A 15,843-nucleotide genomic window follows, 5' to 3' on the forward strand; every position below is an offset into this window, starting at 1 on the left:
AATCTTCACCCAGCAGCACACCTGCCAGGGACCCCGCCTGCCCCTCGGGCCCTGGGCTCCCTCCTGAAGGGCCTGGCCCCGAGTGTCACTGTTCGTAGTGGCCGTGTTCTCCGAGTATCCTTTCCTTCAGATCCCACTGGGGGGTTGTCTTTCACCAGCTTTTCCAAACTTCCTTCGGGTCTGCTGCCTCGTTTTCATCCGGGGTGACGAGTGTGCTGTGGAAGGGAGCACTTTCACTTGGTGTAAAACCCTCCCGCCCCTCTCCCTCCCTCGGCCCCTGACGGAGGACGCCCGGCCCTGCCTCTGCTTCACGCGCCCACACTGGCGCGCCCACGCCCACGTACGCAGGCTCCACTGCTCGTGTCTCCTTCCACAGAGGGGGCTCTGGAGCTACACACGCACCACCTCATTCCATCCCTGCGCCAAGTGGTGTTCCAAGGTGACCGCCTGCCCTTCCAGTGCTCCGCCAGCTACCTGGGCAATGACACTCGCATCCGCTGGTACCACAACCGGGCCCCCGTGGAGGGCGACGAGCAGGCGGGCATCCTCCTGGCGGAGAGCCTCATCCACGACTGCACCTTCATCACCAGGTACCGGCCTGCTGCCCCTTCTCAGCCAGTGCGGGGGTGGCCACAGCACCCGCTCGCCTCCCCCCAAGGAGCTGTGCCCAGACATATTCCTGGGGCCATGCCATCTGTGTAAGTGTGCGTGTGTGTGTGTGTGTGTGTGTGTGTGTGTGTGTGTGTTCATGGACGTCCAGGACTAAGTCAATGGTCTAGGTAAGGCTTAGAAATTAAATGCCTGGTAGAAAAAAAAAAATGATACCTGACATTTCCTTAGAGCTTTTATATGGTATACTATAATGGCTTTTACCTGCGATCAGACTAATCTCTCCAATAGACTTGTAAGCGAGGTATTATCTCCATGATAAAGATGGGGAAATTGAAACTCAGAAAAACATTATCACAAGGCCAATCAGAATTTACAGGAGTAGGTACTTGTATCCTTCCTCAATTAAAGAATTAGGAACCTGGAGTTCACCCTACACACCCCGGTGCTGGGCGCCTGTGGGTGGTCAGGCCAGGGGCGCTTAGAAGGGGGCGTGGTCTCGAGTGCCTCAGCGAGCCAGCCCTGCCCGCCCGCCCGCCTGCAGTGAGCTGACCCTGTCTCACATCGGTGTGGGGGCCTCAGGCGAATGGGAGTGCTCCGTGTCCACGGTCCAGGGCAACGCCAGCAAGAAGGTGGAGATTGTGGTGCTGGAGACCTCCGCCTCCTACTGCCCAGCCGAGCGTGTCGCCAACAACCGAGGGGACTTCAGGTTCGGTGTGCTCTGCTGCCCCGGAGACCCAGCCACCTTCCCGACCCAGCCCCCCACCACACCCCCAGCTCTTCTGAGACCCACGTCTGAGACCAGGGTCTCCCCACTTTTTCTTTTTTTTTTTCTTTTTCTTTCTTTTTTTGCCATTTAGCTCCAAGTTCTGCTGTTGTATTTAGAGACCTCATCTTTTTGTGTACCATCACCACCTGAACTGTATGGTGCAGACCCAGAGGTTTCCATCTGATTCCTTACATTTAGAATTTACAAAGCTCTCCCACACGAATATCACATTTCATATTCCAACGGCCCTCTCAGTGAGGATGGAGTTAGGATTCTTCCCATTGTACAGCTGAGAATACTGAGGCCCAGGAAGGATAAATGACTTGAACCAGAACCTGGAGTCGAGCCCCTGTAGCACTAGCAGTACAAATACAGTTAGAAAGAAGGCAGAGCTCGGGAACACGGTGAAGTGCAGCCCCAAACCTCTCTCCAGGACCCTTCCCTCAAGGGGTCTGGCAAGGGCGGAGCCTGTGCCTTGCGGGGGGGGGGGGGGGGGGGGGGCCTGGGTCGTCAGCAGCTCCTTCCTCTGCCCCCAGGTGGCCTCGCACTCTGGCTGGCATCACAGCCTACCAGTCCTGCCTGCAGTACCCCTTCACCTCGGTGCCCCTGAGCGGGGGCGCCCCTGGCACCCGGGCCTCCCGCCGGTGTGACCGAGCTGGCCGCTGGGAGCCGGGGGACTACTCCCATTGTCTGTACACCAACGACATCACCCGGGTGCTCTACACCTTCGTGCTGGTGAGGCCAGGACAGGGCGTGGGGCGCCCCCTCAGCTCTGGTTCCAGGGAACGGGGGTGGGCGGAGAGGCCTCACAACTGCCCCTTTGCTCCTTGGTGTCATCCGAGCTCTTGCTCACTGAGACCCCCAAGGCCACACCCAGGAAAGGCGGGCTATCCCAGCTTCATCCCCAGCAGAGCAAGCACAGCCTCAAGGGGGAAAACAAGGACAGCATGAGTCCTCCATTGTCCTTGGGCCAGGGCGCCTTGAGCCCTGAGGAGCTCGCTCCTTGCACACGCCTCCTGTCTTGATTAGACCGAGCTGGTGGTGGGTGAAACCCCTCACTCCAGGCACTACTCCTTGAGCATTCACACAGAAGAAAGGGCCCCTAGGGGCAGTTCTGGGGGACAAGGAGAAAGATTGGACTATCCCCTATCTTGCCCTAACACTCCCAGATGCCCATCAACGCCTCCAACGCGCTAACCCTAGCCCACCAGCTGCGAGTTTACACGGCTGAGGCTACCAGCTTCTCAGACATGATGGACGTAGTCTATGTGGCTCAGATGATCCAGAAATTCTTGGGTTATGTCGACCAGATCAAAGAGGTGAGATTCAACCAGGCCTTCGGGGCCTCTGGAAACCCCCCTGCTCCCCATTTGCTCAAGCCTCTCACACACCAGCCCCTGAGTCCCAAACCCCACTCCTACCTCAGTGACTCCCTGCCCCGCCCCCAGCTGGTGGAGGTGATGGTGGACATGGCCAGCAACCTGATGCTGGTGGATGAGCACCTGCTGTGGTTGGCTCAGCGCGAGGACAAGGCCTGCAGCGGCATCGTGGGTGCACTGGAGCGCATTGGAGGGGCTGCCTTGAGCCCCCACGCCCAGCACATCTCTGTGGTAATGTGGGTCAGCTGGGAGCTGGCCTCTGTCACCTTCCTCTGTCAGGAGGCTGGCCCTGGGAGGGAACTTAGAGTCACCCAGAAAGGAAGTGCTTCTCTCTCAGGCAGCAAGTCCTCCAGCTGTGAAGGCAACTGTGCACCTGCCATGAACACCTAACTTGGCTAGATTCCTCCTCGTGTGGCATCATAGCCTGAGTAGTCGGGAGCCGTACGGAGGGAGGCCGGTGACACTGGAGAAGTTACAGACGACGTTATGGTGGGGAACCAAGTTGTAGGGGAACAGCACTAGGATGGAGTGTGGAGTAATAGAGACTTCTGTTCTCTGAGAAGAGGGTGACACTTCCCATGGTGGGTGGTGGACCAATGAACGACCATGGCAGGGCACCTTCTCCGTGCAAGATGTTGTGCTGGTCCCTTCAGGGGATACAGGAGGTTAGACAGGGACCACGCTCTGCAGCACAGTTGGGGAAGCAGAACTAGTCATGTTGAGAGGGGAGCAGGAGACAGGGGGCGAGAATGGGTGGGAGGAAGGGCCTTAGAAGGAGGAAGGCACCACGGCCACGGCCTGGGGAGGCTCCATGCAGACGTAAGGTTGAGCAGGCCTGGAGAAGACAGAAGTAAAGGGCAGGGGGCCGTGGACTGCGTAGATCTGCAGAGAGGGACTGTGCTATCAGGCGAGAGAAGGCCAGAACACGGCCGCCATATCCAAAGGGTCAGGTGACAAGTGCCCTGTCCCTAGAACTCAAGGAACGTGGCACTGGAGGCCTACCTCATCAAGCCGCACAGCTACGTGGGCCTGACCTGCACGGCCTTCCAGAGGAGGGAGGCAGGCGGGCCCAGAGCCCGGCCCACGGGCCTCGGCCAGAATCCCTCTCCGGAGCCGGAGCCCCCGGCCGACCAGCAGCTCCGCTTCCGTTGCACCACCGGGAGACCCAACGTCTCTCTGTCGTCCTTCCACATCAAGGTGGGCACTGGGGCAGGAAGGGGGCTAAAAGGGGAGGTGGTGAGCTGCAGGTGCTGGGGGCTGGATGAGGTGAGAAGAGGCCGGACCCAGAAGGAGGGGGGGTAGGGGAGGAGGGCCTGGAGGACATCCGTCCCAGGCAGCCAGTCCAGGTGTCTCTGAGGAACTCCTGTGCCCCTCCCCCCCAGAACAGCGTGGCCCTGGCCTCCATCCAGCTGCCGCCCAGTCTGTTCTCATCCCTTCCGGCTGCCCTGGCTCCCCAAGTACCCCCAGACTGCACCCTGCAGTTGCTGGTCTTCCGAAACGGCCGCCTCTTCCGGAGCCATGGCAACACCTCCCGCCCTGGAGCTGTGGGACAGGGCAAGAGGCGGGGCGTGGCCACCCCTGTCATCTTTGCAGGAACAAGTAAGGGGCTGAGCTCCCAGGATCGCATGGGTCCCTCCTAAGTGTCGGTCCGGTGCCCTTCCCTCACCCACAGTTGCCCCTACACCCTGGTGAAGGTGACAGAGGATGGTGACCTCTCACCATTTCCAAGGAGGTTGGGGGGGGGGGGAACGACACAAAAGAGGTTGGTAGAGAAAAGGTTCAGGAAGACACTGGATTTTATATCTCAGATCTGTCAAATTTGGACAGGGCTATGAGTCCAAACTCTTGAGCTGCCCGGACCCCCCTCCGTGGCACCTCCCTAGCCTGGTGCCGACTCTCCCTCTCAGAGGAGCCCTCCTGAACCCTCTCTCCACCTGGGCTTTGCTCCCTCAACATCACTGTCTACTTCCTGTCCCTGACTCCAGCGCTACAGTCCTCTCTTTTAGGGAATGTCACCATTGCTCTTTTGGCACTTGGAGTGGGCCACCAGCTGTTGCTTTTCTGATTCATCCTGGTGTCTCCCCAGTTAGACTGAGGAGCCAGAGGCCAAGCCCACATTTAATATAAAACTATACCCACCAAGCCCAGCACACACCCAAGGGCGCCCCATGCCTGCTGGGCTACTGCTTAGTTCCACCCAGCCAGCCTCCCACGGCTTGCGCGTGCCCGTGTGGACTTCTCCCTCCCCCCCCCCCCAGGTGGCTGTGGCGTGGGAAACCTGACGGAGCCCGTGGCCATTTCGCTGCGGCATTGGGCTGAGGGCGCCGAGCCTGTGGCGGCCTGGTGGAGCCAGGAGGGGCCAGGCGGGGCGGGCGGCTGGAGCTCCGAAGGCTGCCAGCTCCGCTCCAGCCGGCCCAACGTCAGCTCCCTGCACTGTCAGCACCTGGGCAACGTGGCCGTGCTCATGGTGAGTGTAGTGGGATTGGGGGTGAGAGGCCAAGGAACAAGAGAGGTGCTGCAGGTGGGGGTGGGGTTCTTGATCACCCAGGGCCACAGAGAAATAAAGGACAACAGCCTTGTCAGGCCTCAGAACACTCAGGACTCACTCAAGGAAATGTCCCTCTGGTCTCCCCGACATTTTTCGTCTTTCAGGAGATAGGGAGATCCTGCTTCCACTCCCAGAATGAGAGAGGGATCTGGAAGTACCCAGCTTGGTCTTCTGAGACCCAGCCTTCACTTCCTGAGATCCAGATTATTCATGTGGAAAGAAAACCATCTGAGAACCTTTCTCCTTTCTGATCACCCTCCTCCCTCAGCCCTATCTCGGTCCTCCTCCCTCACCACATCTCACACCCCACTCTCCCGGATCCTGAGCAGGCACGCAGCTATATTTGAGACAGAGACTTTGCCCACTTTCCTCGTCCTCAATTTTCGGGCAGGGGGACTGAAAATTCCCCAGACAGGCAGGCAATCGATTGTTAACACTACATAGGCCAGCGTTTTAAGAGTGGATGTCATGGCGCTTCCATCTTTACCCAGATGGACTGAGCTGACTAAGGACAATGCTGACCAGGCCTGGGAAGAAGGAAACGGGCTGGGGGCCTGGCCAGGACTCCACGGGTGGCCTCTGCTCCTGGCTGCCTAGTGTACACTTCCTCTTTCCCACTCTTCCCAGGAGCTGAGCGCCTTTCCCAGGGAGGTGGGCGGCTCCTGGGCAGGGCTGCACCCGGTCGTGTACCCCTGCACAGCCCTGCTGCTGCTCTGCCTCTTCTCCACCATCATCACCTACATCCTCAACCACAGGTGGGAGCTCTCGAGGAAGGGTGTGGTGGGCAGGCTGCGGTGGGAGGCTGGGTCTCAGTAAGTTCCTTCCAGGGTGGGTCCACGTGACTTTCCCAGGCTCTTGCCTAGCATTTTATTAGAAGGTTCTGGGCTTGGAAAACACATTTTGGGGGTTGAGACCTTCCCGCCCCGGCGCCTCTATCACATTCACACACACGTATGCACACAGGTACCTGCCACTCCGTCTCTGGCCGTCCCGACGGCCTTGAGACCCATGGACCTGACTGGGGTTGGGTGGCCCATTAATTACTGTTTCTGGGCAGCTCCATCCATGTGTCCCGGAAGGGCTGGCACATGCTGCTGAACCTGTGCTTCCACATGGCCATGACCTCCGCCGTCTTTGCAGGAGGTATCACGCTCACCAACTACCAGGTGGTCTGCCAGGCGGTAAGAGGAGAGGGGGCTGGGTTGGGGTCGGGGAGCTCCAAGATTAGTGATGGCAACGCGGGCATTAGGGAGGTACAGGGGAAGAAAAGGGGAGCTCGGCTAGCAGGCCCCACTCCATTGTTCTCTGTATCCGGTCTTATTTTGGGATGCGGGGAGCATAGAGTAGAAGTTGGTAAGAAGCAGAGACACTCGGAGGTGGGACTTCAGATTGAAGAGTGGGGACCTGCAATGGAGGAAAGGTTGGGGACAATCCAGAGAGCAATCACAACGTCACGGAGAGTCGCCAGAGAGGGGGAAACACCTGGGACGGAAGTGGAGAGGGTTATAGCAGGGACAGACCTAGGGAAGGATCTGGGTGGCGTGGGGGCTGGGAACAGGGAGGAGTGGGAGTGCACTGTGGGCCAAGGCTCTGGCGTGGCCCCAGCGGGAGCAGTCCCAGCCTCGGCGCCTTGATCCCGCAGGTGGGCATCACTCTGCACTACTCCTCACTGTCCACGCTGCTCTGGATGGGTGTGAAGGCCCGCGTCCTCCACAAGGAGCTCACCTGGAGGGCACCCCCTCCACAGGAAGGGGACTCTGCCCCACCTGCTCCCCGTCCCATGCTCCGGTACATGCTTCCAGATGTCAGCTTTGCAGTGGAGAAGGGTCTGGGGGAGGGAAGGGCAGAGGACACCAAGTCAGTTCTCCCAGAGTGGATGCAGGGTGGGTTCGAGATCCTGGAAGACCGCTCTCCAAAGCTAGAAGAGGCGAGTCCTCGGTGACCCCAGCCTGCTGAAGGTCATGGAGCGGGTGCATCCTTAGGGCTTTCAAGGCATGACAAGGCCAGGAAGGAAGTGGCTTCAACAGCACCAGAGAGGGCACTGAGCAGGGATCCTGGGGCCCTGAGTGGCACCCCCAACTTCTGCACTTAGGGTGAGATAGAGCAATTCTGGCCTCTGTCCCTTAAAACAGTCTTGGCCAAGTCTCCTAGGGACCTATCAAGCCTGCCCTGTAGGGGTCTTGCATCCTTGACAGAAAGTGCTGACAGAATTTAGAGATGGAACAGAGACCCTGAGTCAAAGGTTCCGAGCACCTGGTTCCTCTTCCTTGTTCCCCATCTCTCTGACCCCAAACCCATTCCCCTCCAGGTTCTACCTGATTGCCGGAGGGATCCCACTCATTATCTGCGGCATCACAGCTGCTGTCAACATCCACAACTATCGGGACCACAGCCCCTAGTGAGCACGCTGCCTGCCTGCCCAAACCTACCCACCAAGCACCAGCTGCCTTCCACTCTCTGGCAGGGGCACCTGCCCGGCTTACCGGGCCCGTGATCCCACCCACCCCATGCATGTTGACTAAGCCAGTCTCTGCCTGTCAGCTCACTGTATCCCTGTGTCCACAACCACCCAGCCCATGGGTCCCACCTCAGACTTGCTCCCTCTCCTCATCTGCTGCCTGTGTCTCTCCTCAGCTGCTGGCTGGTGTGGCGTCCAAGCCTAGGAGCCTTCTACATCCCGGTGGCTTTGATTCTGCTGATCACCTGGATCTATTTCCTGTGTGCAGGGCTGCGTTTGAGGGGTCCGCTGGCGCAGAGCTCCAAGGGAGGGGCAAGCAGGGTCCCCCTGGACCCAGGGGAGGAGCTGAGGGGTTCCACCAGACTCAGGAGCAGCGGCCCCCTTCTGAGTGACTCAGGTTCCCTTCTGGCTACTGGGAGCGCAGGCGTGGTGACCGCTGGACCCCCAGAGGATGGTGATGGCCTCTATTCTCCGGGAGTCCAGCTAGGGGCGCTAGTGACCACGCATTTCCTGTATCTGGCCATGTGGGCCTGTGGGGCTCTGGCGGTGTCCCAGCACTGGCTGCCCCGGGTGGTGTGCAGCTGTCTGTACGGGGTGGCAGCCTCGGCCCTGGGCCTCTTCGTCTTCACCCACCACTGTGCCAGGCGCAGGGACGTTAGGGCCTCCTGGCGCGCCTGCTGCCCCCCTGCCTCAGCCTCGCGCGCCTCACCCCCAGCCGTGCCAGCCGCCCCAGAGGACGGTTCCCCAGTGTTCGGAGAGGCGACCCCCTCCCTTAAGTCATCCCCAAGTGGCAGCAGTGGCCATGTGCCGCCCCCGGGCCCCTGCAAGCTCACCAACCTGCAGCTGGCCCAGAGCCAGGTGTGCGAGGCAGGCGTGGCGGCCCGTGGGGAAGGTGAGCCAGAGCCGGTGGGCTCCCGCGGGAGCCTCGCCCCCCGCCACCCCAACAACCTGCCCCACGGGCGGCGAGTGCACAAGAGTCGGGCCAAGGGGCACCGCGCCGGGGAGTCGGGCAGCAAGAACCGGCTCAAAGCGCTGCGCGGGGGCGCGGCGCCCGGGGCGCCCGAGATCCTGTCCAGCGAGAGCGGCAGCCTGCACAACAGCCCGTCCGACAGCTACCCGGGCAGCAGCCGCAACAGCCCCGGCGCCTGCCTGCGGCTGGAGGGCGAGCCCGCGCTCACGCCGTCCGAGGGCAGCGACACGAGCGCCGCGCCGCTCCCGGAGGCGGGCCGCCAGGGCCAGCGCCGCAGCGCCAGTCGCGACAACCTCAAGGGCGCGCTGGAGAAGGAGAGCAAGCGCCGCTCGTACCCGCTCAACACGGCCAGTCTGAACGGCGCCCCCAAGGGCGGCAAGTACGACGACATCACGATGACCGGCGCCGAGGCGGCGGCTGGCAGCTGCATGAAGACGGGCCTCTGGAAGAGCGAGACCACCGTCTAGGATGGGGCGGGTGACACTTTAGGACTGGCTGGCCATAGGGGCTTGTTACCCCGGCTTCCCGGGGGCCTCAAAGACGTCTGTCTTTACGTCAACAGGTTTGAGGGGAAGTGCCGAGGGCTGCAGCGGGGCTCACCAGCTTTAATCGTGGAGATGGGTAAAAGGATAGGCAAAGGGCTGCAACCGCGAAGAGGGCCGGCTGTCCCTCTGGCGTGGCGACAGACAATCCCAGCGGCACCGGCAGGGTACATTTCCGTCCCAGCCCAGGCTAGTTTTCGGTTTTCAGTGCCGGCCAGGGTAGGGGGACGGTCCTGTCAGTCTGCAGTGAACAGTGGACGGGCACAGCACAGCCCAGGAAGGCTGCTCCTGGGGCGCCCCTCACACACCTCTTGTCCCCCTGCCTCACTGGTCATCAGCCTCATCGGGAAAACACAGGTGGGCGCTGAGAACAATGTTCTCTCACTCCGTCCTCTGAGCTCAGCCATCTGTGCTTAGATCCTAGGGCCTCTCCGCCATCCGGTTCTGGGCTAACTACAGAGCTAGCCTAACCGGAAGGGACAGGTGCTGTTTTTTTAGATTAACTATGCAATATGCAAGGGGGGGGGGGCAGTGTGAGAGGCAGCATGAGAGACCCAGTAGGGGGGCGAGTGCGCAATTAGGGAGGGACTCCATTCCCACGGGTGGTGCACACACCACAGCAGGGCTCCAAAGTGGCACCCGAAGACAAAGCCCTACACCTAAGAACTTGACTCTGCCTGAAGATAATCGGAGGGAAATAGTGCTTAGATTTGGGGCGGAAGTCAGTCATGCCTTAAACCTGGTCCTATAAACAGTCCCCTGAAGAGAGGCTCTACCACAGGACTGCAAGTGGTATTGTAGAGGCACTTACGTCCAATTACAAGACCGTGTCCCCTGTCTCAGCCTCCCAACACCAAGGGACTACGGAAGAGGACTTCTCTGCCTCTATGAAGCCACCTAGAAGAACCATTGCAATCATTTGATCTCTAGCTCCCAATTAGGGGAAAACCTCCACAACATCAACCCAGTTTCCCGATGCACAACGCCCAGGCCAAATTCTTCCAGGCAGCAGGCAGGGTCCCTACAGCTCCCCCAGGGCCTGTGCCTCCACTTTTAAACACCAGCACTCCCATTTCCCCCCAACCTAAGAAGCAACCACCAGCCTTTCACTACAGGACCCAGTGAAAGTGGAGGGAACCTAGGGCCTTGTGGACAGAATCGTGGGAATGAGGCCTGGTGCAGGTCCCCTCCCCGCCTCCCCATCACCCTGCCTGATCACCAAGGTGAAAGAAGGTACAGGGGAGGAAAGGAAACCCACACGCCTTGCAATGGATCCTGTTATTTATGCTTGCTGCACAGACATATTAGACAGGAAAGAAAGCTTTGTATTATTCTTCCACATATGCTGGCTGCTGTTTACATACCCTGCCAATGCCTTAGCACTGGAGAGCTTTTTGCAATACGCTGGGGAAAGGGGAGGGAAGGGACGAAAAGTGCCAAAGAAAACATGTTTTTAAAAGCTCGGGTTTTATACAATAGAATGTTTTCTAGCAGATGCCTCTTGTTTTAATATATTAAAATTTTGCAAAGCCCGTTGAGCTATAACTTAATCCACCTACAATCCTTTTGTTATGAAGTAGATGTCATGATACACTACACATTAACCCACCAACCTATGAAAGGACACAAGGCTGAGAGTTGCCCAGTTCCTGTCCTCTGGGGGCTGATACCGTTGGAAATGCCCGAGCACCACACCAGGAAGGAGGCCCCATCAGCCCTGCAGCAGCAGTGGATCCAGTTCAAACCAGGAGCAGCAGAGAGTGACCCTCTCCCTACAGTTTAAGAGGAAAGCCATCCCACAGAATGTGAACACGTGTAAGCTGCTCTCTGGTACTCAGGGAGAGGGCTCTCTCCAACCCAGGTGTCCCCACATTTCCTCTGATTTCTACTCCAGGACCTGGGCTCCAAGTAACTGCAGAGCCCCTCTTGGTACCTTTAAACAGGAAAGACAACACCTAAGGACCTGTACACCCTAGTATCTCTAGATATGACAGGCCTATTATCAAGCTGCTGTCAGAGTGGAGTGAAGTGTCCCTCTACCCTCAATGCACAGTGTACATCAAGGAGGGTTAGGCCGCCTGGTAGCAGCTTGTCCAGCAGCCTGAGCTCTCTGAAAGTCCCTCACTTCCTGAGGGGTTCGCAAATACTGCTCTATTTCACTATCAGAAATGTTTTCATCTCCGGTGACTGTGGAGGCAGGGGGCGTGGGGCAGACCCGCTTTGGGGGCTTCAACATGCAGGGTGGGAGGAGAGGGGCAGGGCCAGGTGGTCGCTTCCTCTCAGGCACATCTAAGGAGCTATTGCCCACTTCCTCTTTCCCCTGTCCTTGCCCCAGTCCCCGTTCCTGCAGCTCCTTCTCCGGGGGTTCCACCTCCGCTGCTCCTTCCCGAAAGGCTTTGCGGATCAGCGTGTGGCGGTGCTGGAGCAGGTCGCCGAGGTGCTTCACCACGGACCGTTTGTCAAGTTTCAGAACCTGCAACCAGGCCAGCTGCTCAGCCATCCGCACCAGCACCGCCAGCAGCTCCTGCAGGCGGGAGGCAGCAGGGTAGGGCAGGTCCACATTTGCCAATTTACAAAATCGAGCCAGGGAACATGTCAGACGAGCTGACGGCTGCAGCGACTGCCACGCCAGGAAAGCAGCAGCCGTGATGACAGGCAAGGGATGCCGCCCAGTCACCAGCCACGTCTCATCCGCCAGCTCCACCAACTGCAGTGTCCGTGACAGCATCCTCTCTTTGTCTTCCACGAATTTGGCTGGCACAGATGGGGAGGCCTGGAACAGTTTGAAGCTGAAATAACCAAAATGAGGGTCTTGTCTCAATGCCTGTGGGGAGAGAGAGGCTGCTCTTCCAAGTGAGGAAGAGTAGTCTGCTCAAGAGGGGCAAGGTGTCCTGGCCTCTTGGGAACGCTCAAGCGTGTGGGCGGTAAGTTCCACAGAAGTACTGAGGGACAGCGGGGCGAGTCTTCTGCTTGTGAGGTGGAGGGCAGGAGACGCAGAAGGAAGCTGACTGAGAAACCCCTAGCAGCCATTACTCTGAGTGCTTTACAAATGTTCTTTTCGGGCCCTGGCCGGTTGGCTCAGCAGTAGAGCGTCGGCCTGGCGTGCGGGGGACCCGGGTTCGATTCCCAGCCAGGGCACATAGGAGAAGCGCCCATTTGCTTCTCCACCCCCCCCCCCTCCTTCCTCTCTGTCTCTCTCTTCCCCTTCCACAGCCAAGGCTCCATTGGAGCAAAGATGGCCCGGGGGCTGGGGATGGCTCCTTGGCCTCTGCCCCAGGCGCTAGAGTGGCTCTGGTCGTGGCAGAGTGACGCCCCGGAGGGGCAGAGCATCGCCCCCTGGTGGGCAGAGCATCGCCCCTGGTGGACGTACCGGGTGGATCCCAGTCGGGCGCATGCGGGAGTCTGTCTGACTGTCTCTCCCAGTTTCCAGCTTCAGAAAAATACAAAAAAAAAAAAAAAACCAAAAAAAAAATGTTCTTTTGGCTTCTCGACACTTTATTATGTGCACTGATAGTTGAAAAACTTGCTCATAGTCATCTAGGAAGGAAGTAACCAAGCTTCAAACTCAAGACTACTTGACACTAATGGCTTTGTTTTCTACTACGTTTGTCAGAAAAAGAAAAAAAAAAGAAAAGAACGCAGCTTACTTATATAAAAAGAACAAGATTAGCTTCTAACTGAGGCTTTGCCATCCACCTCCTTTTGCAGTTGGTCCTGCTGAGGCAGGGCTGTTCCATGTGGCCATGCAGGCTGCACAGGTGAGTGGTGCAACTCCGAAGTCCTGTGCCAAGGCTAATACCTACTACTTCCCTGCATCATTAGGTTGCTGTGAGGGCAAAGAGACTTGAAAATCATAGCATTCTAGAAATGTCAAATGGGATCAACCTTATTAGTACTAGGCACAGGAAAGAGAGAAGAGACTTTTCTCCCACATTCTTTTAGATGGGCTTTCATCAAGAAGAGACAGCCAGAAGTAAAAGGATTCAGGTCTAAGGACCCGACCGACCCCCACATCTCCCACTAGGCAGGTACCTGCTACAGTAGGTCTTCACCAGGTCTTTCAAGCACAGAGATGGCACATCCAGCCCCAGAAGCTTCACCACCTGCATGTAGGTGCCAGAAAACACATCCAAGTCTGCATACAACAGGGTACAGATGGTTCCCATGGTCAGGGGCCAGTTATGCTGCCGGCAGGTGATTAAGACACAGCACCCAACCAACACTTCCTTCTTTTGCAGCCTGGCAGCACGGATGCCAGAGTGCTGGTATGCCTGTTGGTAGTAGGCAACTGCTGTGTCCTCAAATGTTGATGGCAACTGCAGAACTCGACAGAGGTCTCTCACTCGACGGAGGCCTGGTAAAACCCACAGCAAGAGTTAGAGGGGCCAGAGGGTCTACTGTGCAGCTCCCAGCAACTTCTGCTAAACTGTGTCTCTTACGAAATGCACAAGTAAAATAGTCCCTTTCTACAATGATAGGAGTGACGCCTGAAGTCATTCTAAAGGCACAAAGAAATTTGTGGAAAGAAGTCACATTTCAGTCCACCACCATTTTTTGGAGGCCGGTTTGATTCAGGGCCAACCCAAAGTTTGATTTGGACTCCTTGAATCTACCTCAAACATACTCCTGAGCAAACCCCAAACTTCTACTGATCTGCTACCTCTCCTAGAACTATTCCCATCTCCTATGTCTAATCACCATTCTCTTCTAATCTACCTTACATCAGGAAGCAAGCATATCGGCTGGAGCATCAGAGAATTCTCTTTAAAGCTACTGTGTCATAAAAGATTGATTCTCACCTCGTTGCTGACTGCGACTAACTTGTTCATTTTCGCCTGTACTTCGGGAATATGTTACTTCTGTAGGGAGAAAAAGGACAACAAATAGCTTGTTTAGCCTTTATCCACAAGACCCATGCCCTCCCACCATACAAAGTCAGGGAGCAGAACTCAAATCATTAGGCATCTGCTCCCTGTTGTATAGAAGGTGCCCATCTATACACATTAAAGGTCCATCTGGTTTTCTATATCTACAAGCACTGTGTATTAAATACACGGAGACTGAGGATTATTAGGACTGGGCTAAAGCAGTTCTAAGTGTTCCAAATTTTCAGAAATTTCAGTATGAATTTGTACCCTCCATACAGCCAATCCAGGCAATTTTCCTGGCTGCACATTTTGATGGAGGGCTGATTGGTCAGGGGCTTGGAAAGCAAAGAGAAAAAAGATGTGTTGCCAATTAGTACTAAAAACTACTTCAGGGTAATAGTATGTGCTGTATGTACTCCTTAAGAGTTCACCCACAATCCTTCCTCAACGACCAGACTGGGTAAATTAAGTGGAACTTTGTTTCTCTTTCATTTACTGAGTATTTATTATACCTACTATGAATGTCAGATATTATACTAGATGCTAGGAAAACATAGGCGAATAGCCGTTCTTAATCTTCCGCAGCTCACTCGTTCACTTTAGGTCGTTTTCTCCCGTATTTAAGTGTGTACGTGACAAGAAATGGAAGGGAGATAAGAGAAATCCGACTTCAGTCCCTCCACTGTCCCAGGCTGTAACCACAGCCCTGGAAAGCACGGAACAGGTACCTCGGAGGTTGCCCTCATCGCTGAAGGTGGTAGTAAGAACGCCCTCGGTGACCACGCAGCCGCAGTCGGAGCACACCAGCTGGCTCTGCGAATAGTGCGAGTCTTCCACGAGCTCCGTGGAGCCGCAGTCGGGACACCGGCCTCCGCCTGGCATTTCAAAATCTGTCCAGCGCCGCGAAAGCTTTCGGTCACCCAACCCAACGTCGACAACAGCAACCGTGCAGAAGCAGGAACTAAGAGGGGAACTTTCTAGGAACTGCACTTCTCTCTTCCGGCCAGCGCGACTGCGGTATGGATAGTTCCCTCTGCTCTGCGATTGAACGCCACTTCCGGTCCGTTCCTTTGTGGATCCGGGTGAAAACCTACGCTAGGAGAAGAGGTTCCTGGTCTGGACTGTGTCTTTGGGTTCCCAACTATTTGTAGTTGGTTTGAGATGACTCAGACTAGGGGGTTGAATTTTGGTAAACGTTCTACCTACGTGGACATGCATAAGAGACAAGAAATTGTTGTCGTCCCACAACAACGCTCGTTTCTCGTTTCTCGTTTCTAAAGCGTTAGGATTGGAATAGCAGGTTTTCCATTTCTCTTTGGTAACGAATGTTGATTTTGGCCCTAGAATAAAGTATGTACCTAAAAGGGCGAGCGAATAGTGTAGTGAGAGTAATAAATTGTGTTCTACTTTCTAGAGCAGTTTCCTTAAGCAAATTGTTTCTTCACTTTGCAGTCTGTTTTTCTCAACTGTAGAATGAGGGAGTAGAATTAAAATCCAGAGTGGCAAAGTCAAATGCTATCAGAGGCTAGGCAAGGAATGTCTCAGGGAGTTGGAGTGAAAGAATATGGAGTGATACGGCCTTTGACAAACTGGAGGGTTCAAGGAGATTGGGATGTTGTCAAAAGCTTGAGCCACGGTTCTGGCTCCGAAGTACCTAGCCTGCTATAGTATAGATCAGCAATTGTCAACTTTTTTCATCT

General features: G+C 56.5%; 2 protein-coding genes across 2 annotated transcripts in view; one reads left to right on the top strand and one right to left on the bottom strand.

The window, feature by feature from the left end:
• The window catches only part of ADGRA2 (adhesion G protein-coupled receptor A2), a 36,901-nt gene extending 26,131 nt beyond the window's left edge, over positions 1 to 10,770 (top strand). Inside the window, exons 7-19 of the mRNA XM_066380328.1 lie at positions 377 to 590; positions 1,154 to 1,318; positions 1,915 to 2,113; positions 2,548 to 2,697; positions 2,827 to 2,988; positions 3,730 to 3,954; positions 4,140 to 4,356; positions 5,016 to 5,224; positions 5,933 to 6,060; positions 6,363 to 6,486; positions 6,948 to 7,093; positions 7,614 to 7,703; positions 7,940 to 10,770. Of these exons, the coding sequence (XP_066236425.1) occupies positions 377 to 590; positions 1,154 to 1,318; positions 1,915 to 2,113; positions 2,548 to 2,697; positions 2,827 to 2,988; positions 3,730 to 3,954; positions 4,140 to 4,356; positions 5,016 to 5,224; positions 5,933 to 6,060; positions 6,363 to 6,486; positions 6,948 to 7,093; positions 7,614 to 7,703; positions 7,940 to 9,200 (3,290 nt within the window). The 3' untranslated portion in view covers positions 9,201 to 10,770. The remainder of the gene's footprint in view (positions 1 to 376; positions 591 to 1,153; positions 1,319 to 1,914; positions 2,114 to 2,547; positions 2,698 to 2,826; positions 2,989 to 3,729; positions 3,955 to 4,139; positions 4,357 to 5,015; positions 5,225 to 5,932; positions 6,061 to 6,362; positions 6,487 to 6,947; positions 7,094 to 7,613; positions 7,704 to 7,939) is intronic.
• BRF2 (BRF2 RNA polymerase III transcription initiation factor subunit) lies at positions 10,544 to 15,150 on the bottom strand. Its single transcript, XM_066380329.1, has 4 exons — positions 14,872 to 15,150; positions 14,075 to 14,134; positions 13,308 to 13,629; positions 10,544 to 12,064 (listed from the first exon to the last, which is right to left on the bottom strand). Exons 1-4 carry the CDS (start codon positions 15,023 to 15,025, stop codon positions 11,335 to 11,337), a joined length of 1,266 nt encoding a protein of 421 aa, XP_066236426.1. The 5' UTR covers positions 15,026 to 15,150; the 3' UTR covers positions 10,544 to 11,334.
• Positions 15,151 to 15,843: the final 693 nt, after the last annotated feature.

The sequence above is a fragment of the Saccopteryx leptura genome, chromosome 4, assembly GCF_036850995.1.
Source record: "Saccopteryx leptura isolate mSacLep1 chromosome 4, mSacLep1_pri_phased_curated, whole genome shotgun sequence".
Classification (NCBI taxonomy): Eukaryota; Metazoa; Chordata; class Mammalia; order Chiroptera; family Emballonuridae; genus Saccopteryx; species Saccopteryx leptura.